The 13,089-nt window shown below is 41.4% G+C and overlaps 1 protein-coding gene across 2 annotated transcripts in view; it reads left to right on the forward strand.

Moving 5' to 3' along the window:
• The first annotated feature begins 6,928 nt into the window (after positions 1–6,928).
• Positions 6,929–13,089, forward strand: part of LRP6 (LDL receptor related protein 6) — a 178,606-nt gene continuing 172,445 nt past the window's right edge. Inside the window, exon 1 of one of the 2 annotated variants that reach the window (XM_064591557.1) lies at positions 6,929–7,409. Coding sequence is in view for 1 of the 2 variants with exons in the window: in XM_064591556.1 (XP_064447626.1) it covers positions 7,355–7,409 (55 nt within the window). In the remaining variant the exon portion in view is untranslated. The remainder of the gene's footprint in view (positions 7,410–13,089) is intronic. The other variant, XM_064591556.1, reaches the window with a different exon arrangement.

Raw genomic sequence — 13,089 nt, forward strand, 5'->3', positions numbered from 1 at the left:
GAGAGTGGGAGAGGGAGAAGCAGGCTTCGCGCGGAGCAGGGAGCCCGATGCGGGGCTCGATCCCAGGACCCTGGGACCACAACCTGAGCCGAAGGCAGACGCCCAACAGCTGAGCTTAATACATTTTTTTAATGAGCGATAAATGAAAATTCTGTGCACTAAAGTACTTAGGTTGGCCCCAGGGGGAGGAAAGGACATCTACAGAAGAGGGTACTCTGTCACAGGGAATCAGATAAATAAAATGCAGGGCGCCTGGGTGGCTCAGTCGCTTAAGCACCGACTCTTGATTTCGGCTCAGGTCTTGATCTTAGGGTTGTGAGATTGAGCCCCGTGTTGGGCTCTGTACTCAGCAAGGAATCGCTTGAGACTCTCTCTCTCTCCTCTCCCTCTGCCCCTCCCCACACCTATGCTAAATAAATAAATAAATAAATAAATAAATAAATAAATAAATAAATAAATAAAAGCTTTAAAAAAATAAAAATAAAATGGAACAATTGTAACAATATCCTGTAAAGAAATTGTGTCAATGTGGTCTCTCTTTCCTCAAATATCTTATTGTACTATACTTACCTTTCCTTTTGTGATGACATGAGTTGTTATAATGCCTACGTGATGAGAAGAAGTGAGGTGAATGACTAAGCACTGTGACATAACATGAGGCTACTCTTGACCTTCTGACAATAGAGACTGGAATTGGCTGTGGGTAACTGAAACCGCAGAAAGTAAAACTGCAGATAAGGGGGACTACTGCAATAAGAAAATAGAGGCAATCAAATCAAATAAAGGCAAAGTCTTTTAAATTTTTGTCTCCATTATCCCATTGCTCCCAAATGTATCACTACAAGGGGCAGATTCCGGTTTTGTGATGCCTGAGCATATACAGTTGGGAAAGGAGGAATTAAAAAAAAAGAATACACAGAAATTTACCTTTGTAAATTTTATAAAAACAGATGACCATGTTATATCATTGCCGTGATCCCTCCTATGGCCTCTAGGAGAAGCCTGTAAAAGTGCGGGTGGAGGAAGGGAGCTGGAATTTCAGCAGCTTTTGATAGGCACTCTCTTTCTCCCTTATCCGGAAGTGGTGGTCCCCCTCCTCCTCCTATCCAGGGCCAATCCATCCAGCACTCTCCCTCTCTCTTCTTCTCTCCCTTTCTCACTTCCTTCATTCCTTCTTTTCCTAAACAAAATCCCACCACATAGAACATACAGTTCTCTAACTTGCTCTTTGATTAACAGTATATTATGTCTATACTTCCAAATGAATACATATAAATCTACATAATTCTTTTTAACAGCTGTATAGTATTCCACAATGAGGATATACAGTTGTCTACTCAACTATTCCCTATTGAAATGTGTTCAGGTTTTTAAAAATTAGACTGAACCATATAAAACTACCATATTTGTAGGCTTGTTTTTTTTTTTTTTGCTTTGTTCATTTTTTTTTTTTTTTGGTTTATTTATTTATTTTAGAGCAAGGGGGGAGGGAAAGAGGGAGAGGGAGAGAGAATCTCAAGCAGACTCCCTGCTGAGCATGGAACCTGACATGGGGTTCGATCCCATGACCTCGAGATCATGAACTGGGCCATAATTGAGAGTCAGACGCTTAACCAGCTGAGCCACCCAGGCGCCCCTGTTTTGTTCATTTTCTATTACAATGTTATAGGAAATATCTGTGTACACATATCTCTGTAAACTTTTGTTCCTGTGGATAAATTTCAAGAGGTGGGATGCTAGTTTAGAAGGTGTGTATAAGGCGAAAGATTTTACTCCTCGATTGCATCCCTAAAAAGTTGGCATAATGTATGCTCCCATCAGTGACCTTTTTGGAAGTTGTAAGTCACAGTGACCTCATTTCAGTGCTTCTCATAGGAGACTTCTCCACCGTACCCTGTATTTGCCATTATTTTTTTAAAAATATTTTATTTATTTATTTGAGACAGAGAGAGAGAGAGCAGGGGAAAGAGCAGAAGGAGAGGGAGATAATCTCCAGCAGACTTCCCACTGAGCATGGAGCCCAACTCAGGGCTGGATCCCATGACCCTGAGACATGGCCTGAGCTGATCCCTCCATTTGTTCCTAGATATTTGTACTCCACATGAATCCTCTCGCTTACTTTTCTAGTCACACTAACTGCTCTAAGTAAGGGTAGAGGTTATGGCTTAAGTAAGTAAGTAAGTAAGTAAGGTTATGGTTTAGGTACGGTTATGGGTTCAGGTATAATCTTTACCCTTAGCCCACAGTGAAGTGGCCCAAAGTTGCCTTCACCTGGATTAGAAAATGCCTTCCCTTCCTGATGTCTTACTGTCATCATCCAGAAAACTGTGGTAATAACTATTCAATCACTCTTCAATATTCTACAGTACATTCCTGGATTGTGTGGTGTGCAAGCTCCAAAATGATCACTGAACAGCTCTATTTTCCATTCCTCTCCTGAGTCCAAACTTCTACATCAAAACTGCATACTGGCTATCTCCAGCTGGATGTTTTTCAGATAGGACCAATATAAAAGACCCATTGTTTAACTTATCATCACCTTTTTTGAAATCCTCCTTATTTATGCATTTCTTTTCTTAGTGAATGAGACTCTCATTCACTTGGGTGCATAACTTAGAAACCTGGAACCTCATCCTAGACTACTTCTCTCATTCTTCCTCTCTATCTCCATCTCTCTCAATTCACATCTGATAGGTTACCAAGTCCTGCGGTTTCCACCCATATTCCTCAAATCCATGACTGATCTCTTTTCAATCCCCAATGTTGCTGTCCTGACCATCTCTTCCACAGACTAAAAATAACTTCCTCTTTGGTCTTCCTACTTTTTGCCTTGCCTCCCTTCTATTAGACACACTGGGGTCAGAGAAATTATTTAACATGCAAATCAGTTCTCTACCATGACAAAAATGCTTCAATGTCCACACTGTCAACAGGCTAAAATCTAAACTTCTAAGCATGACTTAAAAAGCTATTTATTATCCAGAGGTGCCTAGGTGGCTCAGGCTGTTGCGTGTCTGCCTTAGACTCCGGTCGTGATTCCAGTGTCCTGGGATCAAGCCCACATCAGGCTTCCTGCTCAGCGGGGAGCCTGTTTATCCCTCTCCCACTCCCCCTGTTTGTGTTCCCTCTCTATGTCTCTATCTGTCAAATAAATACATAAAATCTTTAAAAAAAAAGCTATTTATTATCCAATATCTACTTAATGGTCTGCCTCATTTTCTGACATTCTCTAGAAGCACCCCATGCTTCAGCTATATGGATCTACTTTCAAATCCCCAACATGCCAAGCTCTCTAATAATTCAGTGCCTTTGCACCTGCTACCCTTCTGCTTGGAATTCCTTGTCAGTCTTGTTGGCCTGACCAACTCCGACTTCAATTTCAGGCCTCAGCTCTAGGGTTGTTTTCCTTTTTTAAAACTGTGCAGGCAGACGAACGCTTCAGGCAGATGAACACTTGAGTTCCTTATTGATATGTTAACCACCTGCACCATAGCAATTTTAACATTTTAATTATTTGTTTTTATCAATTAGTGTTTCCAAACTAAGCTGTAAGCTTCTTGAGGGTAGGGACCATGATTAATCTCATCTTCGCTTCCCCAGCACTTAACACAGTGACTGGTATTGAATATTTTTAATAGGCACTTGAATGAATGCAAAAATAAATTCGTTAACTAGTGAGAATAATGTGCAGGCTAGGGTTTAACTGTAAGCTATAGGTTTTCACTTAAGTACATTTAAAAAAATTGGAAAAAATATAGAATATATTAATGGAAACTTAAGAACAGAAAAGTAATCTCATATTATTTTACCATCCTTTTTTTAATTTTTAAAGATTTTTATTTATTTCTTTGACAGAAAGAGACAGCGAGAGAGGGAACGCAAGCAGGGGGAGTGGGAGAGGGAGAAGCAGGCTTCCCGCGGAGCAGGGAGCCTGATGCGGGCTGGATCCCAGGACCCTGGGATCATGACCCTAGCAGAAGGCAGACGCCCGATGACTGAGCCACCCAGGCGCCCCTTATTTTACCATTCTAATGCCTGTTTCAACACACTTATTATTTACTTTTGATCTTTGCTCAAATATGTGGTAAATAAAAAAAATATATGTATATATTTATATTTTATGTAGCTAAACTAAAATGTACATGCACTTTCTTATGGTTTTAAGTTTAACTGTAAACATTTTCCAACACTGTGGCAAAGTCATCTAAACTATCATTTTTAACAATGTATAATACTTCATTCCCCTACTTAGGTTGACAGCCTAAAGAGGTCAGGCTGTACTCCGTTTCCTATTATAAATAGGAACGGATCCAGGTTTTGTGGGACTTGAAATTTATACAATTTTGAGAGATGTTTTCAGAAAAGAATAGAAAATTATCTTACTTTTGCAAACCATGAACCCATTCTTAGGGCTCCTCCCAGGGTTTGGAAGGGGCCTGTGAAAGTGAGGCATTCTGAAGGTTAATTTTCATCAGTTTCACATGATCTAACTCCAATTATAAATAATCCTGCAGTAAGCATTTTGAGCATGTGATTTTTTCCCTCTCTCTTCATTATTTTCCAAGGATTCCAAGTTATTATGACACCGTTCACCTTGAAGAAGTTGAGAAAGGAAATGATCATTTATTGAGCACCTATTATATATTGAGCACTTTATATATATTATTTAACTTAATCCTTACTATAAGCCTGAAGGAGGTATGCTCCCCACTTTACAGATGAGGAAACTGAGGTGCAGTGTATGTAAATATCATGTCCAAAGTCACACATCTTGTAAGTGGTGGGGTTTGGATCCTGTTTCAGTCCAAAGCTCATGCCTTCTCTTTTCCACTACCTTGTGGTGTCTCCACAACCTCGCTAGCTTCACAGTAATATTTTCTAGGCTGCTGCTGAAAAACCTGGTTCTCAGTTATCTGTTTTGAGGAGGCCAGAAGACAAAATTTGCAGTCTTTTTTTTTTTATGATTTTATTTATTTATTTGAGAGAGAGAGACAGATAGTGAGAGAGAGCATGAGTAGGGAGGAGAGGGAGAAGCAGACTCGCGCGGGGCAGGGAGCCCGACGTGGGATTCAATCCCAGGACTCTTGAGATCATGACTTGAGCCAAAGGCAGACGCTTAACTGACTGAGCCACCCAGGTGTCCCAAAACTTGCAGTCTTGACAGGGTTCTTGGAAGAAGGTGGTTTAAATCAGTGATGGCTAGACTTTCTCAGGTGAATTTAGGAAAAAGTGATTTGACTATTTCTGCCCTCTGTCTGCTAACAGACATGTATCACCTTGGTTCAGCACGCATTTCTTGGAAGAAGCATTATCTGAAGTTGAAAGACCTGGGCTGGGTTCGAATCCTGCTATTCACTACTTGAGTGGCCTTGGTAAGTCATTGAACTCATCATTTTCCTCCCATGTGCAATGAGGATAAGTAACAAAATCTGCCTCACTCCAGGCTAGCTTTGAGTGTCCAATGGGATGATGTATGTGCAAACACCTAGTGAACTCCAATGTTAACTGACGTACAGTAGTGACCCCTTATCTGAGGTTTTGTTTTCCGCGGTTTCATTTACTGGCGGTCAACCACAGTTGGGAAGTAGATGATTCTGACTGTTGTCAAAAGATCAATAGTAGCCTAAGGCTATGTCACAGTACGGCATCATTTCACCTCACCTCATCTCTCATGGAGACATTTTATCATTTCACATCATCACAAGAAGTGGGAGTACAGTACAATAAGATAGTTTGAGAGACCACACACATAACTTCTATTATAGCATATTGTTGTAATTGTTCTATTTTATTGTTAGTTATTGTTGTTAACCTCTTACTGTGCCTAATTTATAAATTAAACTTTATCTTCGGTATGTATGTCTAGGTAAAAACAGTATATACAGGGTTGGGTACTATCCATGGTTTCAGGCATCCACTGGGAGTCTTGGAGGCATCCCCTTATTGATGAGGGGGGACTGCTGCATCAGTAACATTGTGGGAGTTGCTCCATTATCCCCGCCCATCTGCCTCCAGGTAAGTGCCTGTGACAGCTGGACAGAATGCACCTGATGGCTCCATTACGGTTAACTCCGGTTAACTCCGGCTGGAGTTCCTTCCTAGGCTGAAGCTGCCACTTCTTTCTACGGGGGGTGTCTGGGCTGTTACACCTGGAAGCCCAGTGCATCAAGGGCAGCAGAAGCTGTGCAAAACCAGTCTGAGATTCTGGTGAATCTTTTCCTCCTCAAGCTGCGAGCTGATGAAAAATGCCAAACACTTACCTATAATCGCAACTTGTAAAATCCCAAACACGGTCCTCACCAATTGTCCCTTTGCTCTGTCTTAGGTGCTGACGCATTGATCTTGGAATTTTACCTGCCAGTTTAGAAATCTGTAGTCCTTGTTGGACCTAATTCTGGGGACAGTCTGTAATTCTGCAAAGCCAGGAGAAAAGAAAAAGCTCTGCTTTGAGTCAGCGTTTGAACATCCTTCACCATACCCCGTTTAAAGCTGGTGTAAGCAGCATTCGTCTTTATTTTCCCTAGAAGAAAAAAGCTTAAGCCCATTTCCGAGCCCGAAGATTGAGCTCATCGCCCCGCGTCGGGACCGGCGCGGCACTCCGAGCACGGCCTGCCGCTCCGCCGGCCGCCCGCCGCCCCCCACACCCCCGGCCCAGGTGTCAGCCAGCGGGTGCCCGGACCTCCACCTGGCTCGGCCGGCGGCGACCGCACAAAGAGCGGAGCAGGCGGCGGCCCGGCCGAGCCGCAGAAAGTAGTCCCGACCACGCCGGGCTGATGTTGTTCGACGTCGCTTCACGCCCTCCGCGGGGAGGGCCGCAGTGGCCGGCCCAGGAAAGAATCCCATAGGAATGCGCCGGCGGGAGACCTTTTCCCTCCAGCTCGCCTCCGCTTGCCTGGCGGATCTCCCGGGGTCTCCAAGCAGAGGCCGTGCGCGCGGTCCCCCACTTTCTTTCGTAGCTGCACGGGAGGCGGCGCCGAGGGAGGGGCTCGCCCGCGCGCAGGAAGACCTTCGCGGCGACCCGTGGCGGCGGCGGGCCCGTGGTATCCCTGCGCCGCTGCGTGAGAGGAAGAGGCTGAATGAGGAGCTGCGCGGGGGAAGCGGGGCGCCGGGGGAGGAGGCGGCGGGATGGAAGCAGACGCTGGCGTCGCGCGAGCCCCGGGCAGCGCGGCGCGGTAGAGAGGGCGGCGGCGGCGGCGCGCGCGGAGCCCTGACGTGCCCCTTTCTTTCTTCTCTCTCTGGAAAGCTGGGAAGCATGAGCGTGCAGACCTGCCGCTGCGGCGGCCGCCCCGGCTCCTCGCCTCCCCCTCTTCTGGCCGCCCCTCGCCGGTGAGAGAAGAGAACGCGAGAAGGGAAGATGGGGGCCGTCCTGAGGAGCCTCCTGGCCTGCAGTTTCTGTGCGCTCCTGAGAGGTGGGAAGGGGGGTGCGAAAGTTGGTGGGATTTGGGGGGGAGGTGGCCTTGTTTTGTGTGACTGGGGGGAGGGGGAGGGAGGGAGGAGAAGGGGAAGAGGAGCCGGGAGAGGCCTGGTCGTGGGGAAGGAGAGAGAAAGGGGCCCGGGAGAAGGGGCTCTGCGCTCCGCCTGGCCACAATGCAGACCCCTTCCCCGGGTTCCGGCCCTTGCCTGGACAGATCGGAGCCTCAGTCCGGGCTGCTTGTCTAGGTGAATCCCTGGAGCCCCATTCTGTCGCAATGACTGAGGGTCTGTGTGTCTCTTTCTGCCAGGAGTCATCTGGGAGAAGGGTCTTTGTATGTATTTGGGCTTTTAAAATGTTTGAGCCCAAGATGCTTTAACGTCGGTCTCCTCTCTCGAAGCCCCCACCTTTTCCGTGTCTCTTACGTGAACTTTTCGAGCCTTCTTACTATTTTTCCAGGCCTTGTTCCTACTAATGATTGGCTTCCGTTGGGGATATAATGATCCTGGGTGAGAGCACAGTTGGAAAGTGACTCCCAGGTTATAGGTCGAGCGTTTCAGCATTGGGATTCTTCCGAGCTTCAGCCCATGATAAAATGGAAACGTTGCCCTCGTAACCCTTGGTATTCAGGACTTGCCCCTATTTTCAGAGCATGCAAGTGTACAGTTGACACTAAGTAGGAAAGTCATCCTTGTGTGAAGAGGAGCCCGTCCTGGGACCTAAGTTATCATTTGCTGCGCTCCCCTGGGGACTGCTTGCACTTTGGTAAATAACATAGGCTATCCTAGATAATTTGTTCGGAGACTCGCATACATTCGATGGCCCTGTAGTTTTTTGAATTGGCCTGTAAAGCTGTCACATACGCTGTGACTTTTATTTTGTGACCGTTCACTAAGGTTTTTGATTGGCCCGCAAGATTTCAACAGCTCTTCTCAAACTTATCAGTGTTGAAGTGGTGATGAGTTTGGTGCTATTGAGCATTTACCAGCCGAGGAATTTAAGTACGGATCGATGCAATAGCTCTGGCTTTGGTTTTGTTAAAGTTCTCATTTGTGTTCATGGTAAATTCTTTTCAGGTATAAGACCTCTTGAGTCTATGGAGATTTTTTGCTCTTAATTTAACAAGCTAAACTTTTGTTAAGCCTCCAACACTTGCTAAAGTTTACAGGGCACGATAGTAACTCATGATCTTGCACAAATGAGCCCAATATGACATTTCTGTGTGTGTATATTTATTTTGGATGAATGCGATTGACTTTTTTTTTTTTTTGGAGGAGGAATTTTTTTCCTTTGGTTACTCTTCTGAAGGATTATTACGTTTGCATGTTATATCTACTTATACTTAATAATTATGACTCACTGTAAGCATATTCCAAAGCATTTTCACATGTAACCCCTTAAAGATAGTGCTCACCTAATTTTCTTGGCAGAGAATTTAATGCAGTGTTGTGTCTTTGAGAGGTTTAATAAGTGTATTTTTATTTCATTATAGTATACTCTTTGTTGAAAGGGGATTTTACTATAGCTGTGAGAAACGTATTTGACATAAGAATATGTACATTTTTAAAGACAGAAAGTAGAGTTAAATATGAGAGTCAGGTGATTGGTTAAAGTCTTGGGGAAATCGAAGTCCATAACCTGGGATACTTCTGGTTGCCCGGTTGTATTTCTTGGAGGGTAAGAGTGTGATGTAAATGCCATTTGTTTATTTTAACACCAAATTTGAACCTAGAGTTGGGTTTGTTTCCTGGAGTTTAGAAAAGTTGCACTTGAAGTATTAATTTGAGGTATGGTGTTATGTAACAAGACCTAAAAGACTTAATATTTTAAACTCCCTCATTTCTAAGGGATGAAGGAGTCAGTAGTTTAAACTCCCTCATTTTCTTAGCAAAGTTTGCATAAGTAGACCTCTCATTTTAAATGTAGCATGTTAATGGTATAAGGTGGTCTTTGAATTTAACAGTACTTGACTGTGAGTACATATTATTTGAACCAGAATGGTATTTTGATGTGAAAGATTTTATTCATATTTTAGATTCATTCCTCGATAGTGTCATTCTCTGTTACAATAGTGGCATTAGTTAACCTTGGACTCTGAGGAGAAAAATATGATTACTTTGTTGCATTGAAATAATTTTTTTTTCACAGAGGAGTTGTTAACATTGAGAAGTTAACATTGGGATGATGGGATGATGAGAGGGTTTGGGAGACCTTTTGTTCTGTAGTGCTGTTAAATCAGTATCTGAAGGCCAAGGAATAATGCTGTCATCATCTGGGCTGCATCCCTGTCCCTACCATGGGAGGACAAAGTGTAATGGAAAGATTTGGAGATTTCGACACTAAAATCTTGGGTTCAAAGTCTGTGCTTCTCTACTTAATAACTTTGTGATTCTGGTCTAGTCAATTTCTCTGGGCCTCAGTTTCTTTACCTGTAAAATGTAGGTAGTAATACTGATCTGATTTGCATGTTTAATGGGCATATTAAATGAAATGATGAGTATCAATGATTTGCTAACGTTATTTTTGTTATAATTTTTTATTGTGGACATATCCTCAAATGCTAAGAATTTGAGATTTAATTTGTATGAGGTTTACAAATTCTTACAGATAGAAGAGATCTTGATCATTCTGTTCTAACAGCTTCATTTGCAAGTGGGGATACTCAGATTCAGAGAGATTACGATTTGATCAAGCTCCTACAGCTAATTAATGGTAGAGGGATACTAGGGATTTATTAATGGTAGGGATTTATTGTTCATTCTTTTAGCAAATATGTTTGGAATACCTCCTGTATATCAGGCTCTTATGTCTCTGATTTTCTAGAGGAAATATTTTTATAAGAATAAATTTTGGAGTACCATTATGTGTATAATCTGCACATACTTTGGGCTTGAGGAGGTTTTGTTGTTTATAAACATTTTCTGCTACTTAGTTTTTAAAAAAGTATATTAGTTTTGGTGGGATGGTGGAAAATACTGTACAGACAAGCCACTAGTGTTTTCCATCTTATAGAAGCGGTCCTTGGAAAAGCTTTTTCTTTAATATCAAATATAAAATCTCGAGGAGGTAGAATGAATTTTGGAGTGGGAATCAGGAGAATTAGATTCTAAATTTGCCATTAGTTATCTGTGTTGTAACCTTGGATAAGTCCCTTAATCTCTGTACACCTTATTTGCGTGAGGATGATGAATCCTTCTTTCGGAGATGCGTAATTCACATTAACATGTTAAGGGCTCTGAGAGAATGTGAAGTAGAGAGACCAATTTTAATTTTATCTAACCCGGGGTTTTCCAAACTTGATATTTTTTCCATAAATCCTTTTAAATTTCTGCTGAACCTTTGATCCAAGCAACACACTTGGAGAGAGCTGGACTGGATGGCCCTTTGAGCATGAGGTTGATTAGTGTGATTGATATTTGATGATAATTTCATGTACTTGAATTTGATACTTTCATTCCTACTTACTTATTTGGCTTTGGTTTCCTCATCTGGCTAGGGAAAAATTTGATTGGTTATGTGTAAGGTTATAGCTCATTGTTATCATGAGGCCTAACAGTGATTTCCCATGGTTTGGTTTCTCAGAGACTTTTTTGTTTTGCTATAATTGGAGATTTTTCCATTTGCTAAACTGAAGTATTCTTCCATACAGTTATATGTGCTTTGGCTATCAGAAAGGACTGTCTTTTTTGAATATCAAAGAAGACTGTGTGGAGGGTATATAAATGGAGAATATTTTATGTGAACTTAAAATTTAAACATATTGGAAAAACACAGTAACCTGTTTAGGTCATGGGTAAATATTCTTGAGAAAATTCAATCTCATCATGGAAGTTTCATTGCAAGTTTATATTCAAAGAAGATTATAAAGTGGGGCACTATACCAGGAAGGTATGGGCTTTGTTGATAAACCAAGTTCAGATCTTCTACTACTTTATATAGCCTTGGACAAGTTACTTAGCTTTAGTGTCCTCTTCTGTTAAATAGGGATAATACCTTACAAGATTTTTATGAGAACTGATGGGATAATATTTGCAAAGGGAGAGTATAGTGCATAGTCAATAGTAGACTTTGAATAAATTGTTGCTAATATTAAGATGGCTAAGTTAAAAGAAATATTAATGCTCAGGAAAGACTAGTAAAACATTTAAGTGTCAGGCACTGTTACAGGGAGTCAATAGTTTTAGGCCAGTGGTCTTTGAACTTTTTTTTGACTCTTCTGCAACCAAAGCAGAAGTTCCATGAAATACTTTCACTTCTGATATTTTTTTTTTTTAAGTTTTTATTTATTTTTTTAAGTAATCTTTACCTCCAACGTGGGACTCAAATTCATGACCCTAAGATCGAGTCACATGCTCCATCATCTGAACCAGCTAGTCATCCCACTTCTGATATTTTCTATTTTATATAACTAAAATGGCCACTATATTAATTTTACCTTAAAGAAATGCAGCTTTAACACTGTTTTAGGTATTATAAATAAACTAGAAGATAAATAGTGCAGCTGATTGTGATACTTACTTACTTATTTAAGAGTTAAGTATAGGCAAAATAATTTTATCAAAACATTGTTTAATTGATAAAATTTTTATTGTATTATTTCGTTACAACAGTTAAAATTATTCAATTGATAGACTTCTCCCTGCAGGATGGGTAAATGCTATACTGAGTTCCTGCATTGCATGTTTAACTCTTTGTATGAGAGTTTTTATATATGTTCTGTAAAATGAGCCTCATCTTAATACTAGAACACCTCCACTTGAATAACTTTGAAATTTAGTCAAATACGTAGACCAGGCAACCTAAGAATAGAATATTAGCCCTTGAAATTACTAATTTAAAATATAATTCATCATAAATACAAGGAAAATAATGTTATTTGGTATTATTAACACATGCTTGGTTTCTCAAACTTGTGTTATTTGTGGCAGTGACTATCCTCACAAATAGTTCAAGACATTCAGATGTGAGACAGGAAAATATTAAAATGTGCCTTCGCTCTATTTGGTGAAAATTACTGGTATTTCAATGCTGTGATCCTCTTAGCTGTAATGTAACTTGCTAAGTTTTTTTTTTTTAAGACTGTATTTATTTGAGAGAGAGAGCACACGCATGAGTGGGGAGGGGGAGGAGCAGAGGGAGAGGGAGAAGCAGACTCCCTACTGAGCAGGGAGCCTGAAATGGGGTTTCAGTTCCAGGACCCCCAGATCATGACCTGAGTTGAAGGCAGATGCTTCAGTGACTGAGCCACCCAGGTGCTCCATAACTTGCTAACTTATTTCTGTGATACCTTGCTTGGAAGGGCCAGGAGATTGGGGATGCAAAGTGAAATCATATTTTTAGGCAAAAAAATTTATTAATTAAGTGAATCTTTAAGTTATAAATTGATATTAGGCCTAAAGTTATTGATTACATTCTCAGTAAAAATAAAAATGCAGAGGTAAATATGATTTGCAGTAGTCCTGTTTTTCAAGAAAGTAGTCATTCAGATACTAGAAAACTGTACCTTTATCAAATTATGTATGTTTGGCCAGGAAGCCATTTTTCTCTGATGGCCTTGGTTAGTCATCACTTTATCACTCTTAGACCAAAATCACATCAAGTACAGGGTATGGGTATAGGAGTCTTTCTCATTATTAGCCAGCTTTATTGGGAGGTGTAATTTAAGTGTATCCATATAT

This window comes from Mirounga angustirostris, unplaced genomic scaffold (assembly GCF_029215605.1).
Source record: "Mirounga angustirostris isolate CCGP_5_RB_7025 unplaced genomic scaffold, mMirAng1.0.hap1 SCAF_5, whole genome shotgun sequence".
Classification (NCBI taxonomy): domain Eukaryota; kingdom Metazoa; phylum Chordata; class Mammalia; order Carnivora; family Phocidae; genus Mirounga; species Mirounga angustirostris.